We start from the raw sequence: 3,516 nt of genomic DNA on the forward strand, positions 1-3,516 counted from the left end.
TGAGAGTTTGGAGAAGGACATCCCAGGGTCACCATCGTGGAAGGGCAGGGCAGTAGGATGAGGCAGGCACCTCACGCGCGCGCGTGTGTCCCCAACCCACTCAGCTCGGGGGCGGGGCGCTATCTTTCTTCCTGATGCGGGGACCCTGAGTTCAGGGAATTTCCCTGGTCCTCGGGCTTTTCCAGCCACCATGCATAAAAGGAGCTCGCGGGACATCAGAGCCCCAGACTGCACCTCAGTGCCTCCAGCAAGCTCCCTCCTGTGCTCCAGACTCGAACCACACCTTAGCCAAGCGTTATGGCCCCTCCCACCTGCCGGTTCCTCCGTGCTGCACTGGTTCTGCTGCTGCTGCTGGCCACCAACCACCAGGCTACAGGTGGGATTCGAGGCTGATGCTCCTGGGGAAGCCTCAGGTGGGCACAGTCATCCCCAGCCCTGCTGACCCAGTGTTTTCTCCTACAGGGGCTGTTGTGGCTAGTGAGCTGCGCTGTCAATGCCTGAAGACTATATCAAGGATTGACTTCAAGAACATCCAGAGCTTGACAGTGACACCCCCGGGACCCCAATGCACCCAGACAGAAGTCATGTGAGTGTCTCCCTGGGTAGCTTCTGCCATGGCCAGAGTTGCCTGGAACCTCCTGCTGCCCCATGCTCATCCCAGTGAAACCTCATGACTTATAATGATCCCCACATCTCTCTGCAGAGCCACTCTCAAGGATGGTAAAGAAGTTTGCCTCAACCCTGAAGCCCCCTTGGTTCAGAGGATCATCCAAAAGATTCTGAACAAGTGAGTCATGATTTGTACTTTCACCTGACTGGAGAGTTGGTCGGAATTCTGGCATCCGATTTCTGAAAATCACAGCAGGGAAAATCAAAGTTTACTCCAGTTCAGGAACCTGGATTATTATTTTCGTTTTTAACTTTGTCTTGTGATCATCAGTTTGAATTGATAGAAGAAGGATATGTACGACCTGTTTCTATCATGTACAATCAAAAAAGTCTTTTGATAATGGATGGTCGCTGTGTGTCCCTAAGAATTAAGTAGAATCGACTATCACTGTTGTAAAGCCTGTTATCTATTAAGATTCGATACTTTACCCCTGTTCTCTCAATGTCTCTAAACTATAAAGTCTAACTCCTGCTTTTGGTCAAGGTGAGCCTTTAAGGCTTCCAGGTGAAGAGCTGGGGTTTGCAGTGAGACCACTTGAAATTCAGGTGTAGGCTCTCCCTCTTATCGTGTCTAAGTGAAACAGTAATAGGTACTGTTCTTGTTTACAACCTATGGGAAGTCATGCCTTGACATTTTTATTCTTGTTATCATTTGGAAAGCTAGTACAGTTATAACCTCAGCTGGACTATTCTAGTTTCAAAGCACCCAGAATGTTTAGTGCTAGAAAGCACAGCCACAGCTTAGGTAACAGGCCTTGTGGGGGGCTAGAGATGATTGCGTTTGAAGAATAAAACAAAGTCCAGGATGAAATCGAAATCAGCCTTTAAAACACCCACTAACAGCAACCATTGTTTCTCATCACAGAGGCAAGGCTAACTGACCTGGAAAGAAGTGTGGGCTGCTGTACCTCAATGGGAAGAACCAAAGAGAAAAGAATCCAACAGCACCCCGGAAGTCTGAATCGTACCTGATGTGCTTCACTGTCTGAGAGTTCATCTATTTATTTATCTATGTATTTATTTATTTATTTCCAATGTCAAGATGTTGTTGTGTTTATTATGATATTTAAAGATATGTGTTTGCTAATTCACTGTAATATCTTAAAAGGTCATTTTAATATGTTAAAGTTTATTTTAATAATGTTTAAATGTTCAATTAAAGTTATTTTACTTATGTAGTTGGAAGGTGATGTATTTTCAAATCTATTTATTCATTAGATTCTGGGGTCGGTGGTGAGTTGGGCACATCACACTCACTGTGATAGAGACTGGGGATAAGGGGTGGGGGAGAGAAACAGATGCAGTCAGATGGCTTTCAAGGCAGGACTGTGTGTGTCCACATCATTTTTTGTAAGAAGAGTAGAACAGCTGTTATTCAGGTTTCTGTATTTCTACACTATGTGTACAACATTTCTGATGCTGAATTTTCAATGTTGTGAGTATCCCTTGGACATTTTATGTCTTCATTGTAAGGCACAGTGCCTTGCTTAGCAATTGCCTTGTCATGCTTTCTCATGTCTTGAAGTAGAGACATTTATTTATTCATGCACTTTTACAAATACAAAAAATAAAAACTTTCATTTAAAAAAATTCTGTGCTTAAGTGTGTTTTGTATATCTGAACACTTCGTTCTCCCACTGTACTGAAGGTGTCAGGAATCCATCTTTCCTGCAGGAAAGCTGCTTGCTGGAGCCTCCTTGTTTCTGTCAAGAAGGCACTTTTGATGCCTTTTCAAAGTCTATGCAGTATTTCTCTGGGAAAGAATCCCTCTTTAACATATTTTTCCACTAGAAACAGCTTGAGGTCCAACACTAGCATAATAGTTTGTGGAATTTTTAAAAAGTACTTTTAAAGCTCTCATTTAAATCATTTTCCAAAGCTTTTATTTGTGTGTGTGTGTGTGTGTGTGTGTGTGTGTGTATGTGTGTGTGTGTCTTGCTTTCCCTCCTAATAAAGTTGATTTGGAACTGCAGTAATGTGGCAAGTCCTTCTGCAGAACTCAATTTATGCAATGAAGGTAATGCTCAGAAAAAAATGAGAGACTGAGGACTTTGTCAGTAAAAGACCACTATGAAGGAGTTCTCTCCTAACATTCAGGGAGAAATGGTTTAATTTCCCAAAATGCAATGCTTTTTCTAATGTCGCTAAGTTTGAATGCTCTCTGAGCATGTCGGTTTTAATGTAAGCTTCCCAGATGGACAGGTGTACACAGAACCTCCAGAACAGAAATAAAGATTGACATATGAGGCAGGGATTGCTGAGCTGTGGAAATACCCTCCAGACCTGAGCAGCAGGAAGAAAGGGTGTTTTTTTGGGGGGGAGAGGAGAGATAGGGGAAGAGAGAGACAGAGACAGAAAGAGGTGATTCACTGGGACCTGTCCCTGGGCCATCAATGCTGGGTGAATGAGGTACAGCATTGAGGTCAGTGGTTGCTGGTAGTCTGCCACTCATTAATAGTATGACTCCTTATGCCGTTTCAGACACCCTTACCACCCCGTCATTCTTCTGCATTTTTTCCTCCTGGACTTCTCTAATTAGAAAATCCATTTCCCCACCCATTTTCCCAGTCAGATCACTTGTACCAAACTAAATTCATCTATTTAGATAAAAATGAGTGGATTTTCTCTTTCTAAGGTAAACAAGGTAATTTGAGCTCTGAGACTACCAAGCGACATGGTCTTTACAATTCTATTAATTTTTCCACTTAGAGAGTTTGGCTTTTTGATGCAGAAAAGGTATGTTAAATGTGGAATAACTGAGACATTTAACAAGATAGCAGAATCAGAACTCATAATTCATTTTTAGTAATTCAGCTAGGTATATGGAAATAGCATATAGCTGTAGCC

At 42.8% G+C, this 3,516-nt stretch overlaps 1 protein-coding gene across 1 annotated transcript; it reads left to right on the forward strand.

The window, feature by feature from the left end:
• The first annotated feature begins 251 nt into the window (after positions 1 to 251).
• On the forward strand, positions 252 to 2,244 carry LOC114608662 (C-X-C motif chemokine 2). Its single transcript, XM_028752666.1, has 4 exons — positions 252 to 376; positions 463 to 586; positions 704 to 787; positions 1,535 to 2,244. Exons 1-4 carry the CDS (start codon positions 298 to 300, stop codon positions 1,548 to 1,550), a joined length of 303 nt encoding a protein of 100 aa, XP_028608499.1. The 5' UTR covers positions 252 to 297; the 3' UTR covers positions 1,551 to 2,244.
• Positions 2,245 to 3,516: the final 1,272 nt, after the last annotated feature.

The sequence above is a fragment of the Grammomys surdaster genome, unplaced genomic scaffold, assembly GCF_004785775.1.
Source record: "Grammomys surdaster isolate TR1022 unplaced genomic scaffold, NIH_TR_1.0 125928, whole genome shotgun sequence".
NCBI classification, from domain to species: domain Eukaryota; kingdom Metazoa; phylum Chordata; class Mammalia; order Rodentia; family Muridae; genus Grammomys; species Grammomys surdaster.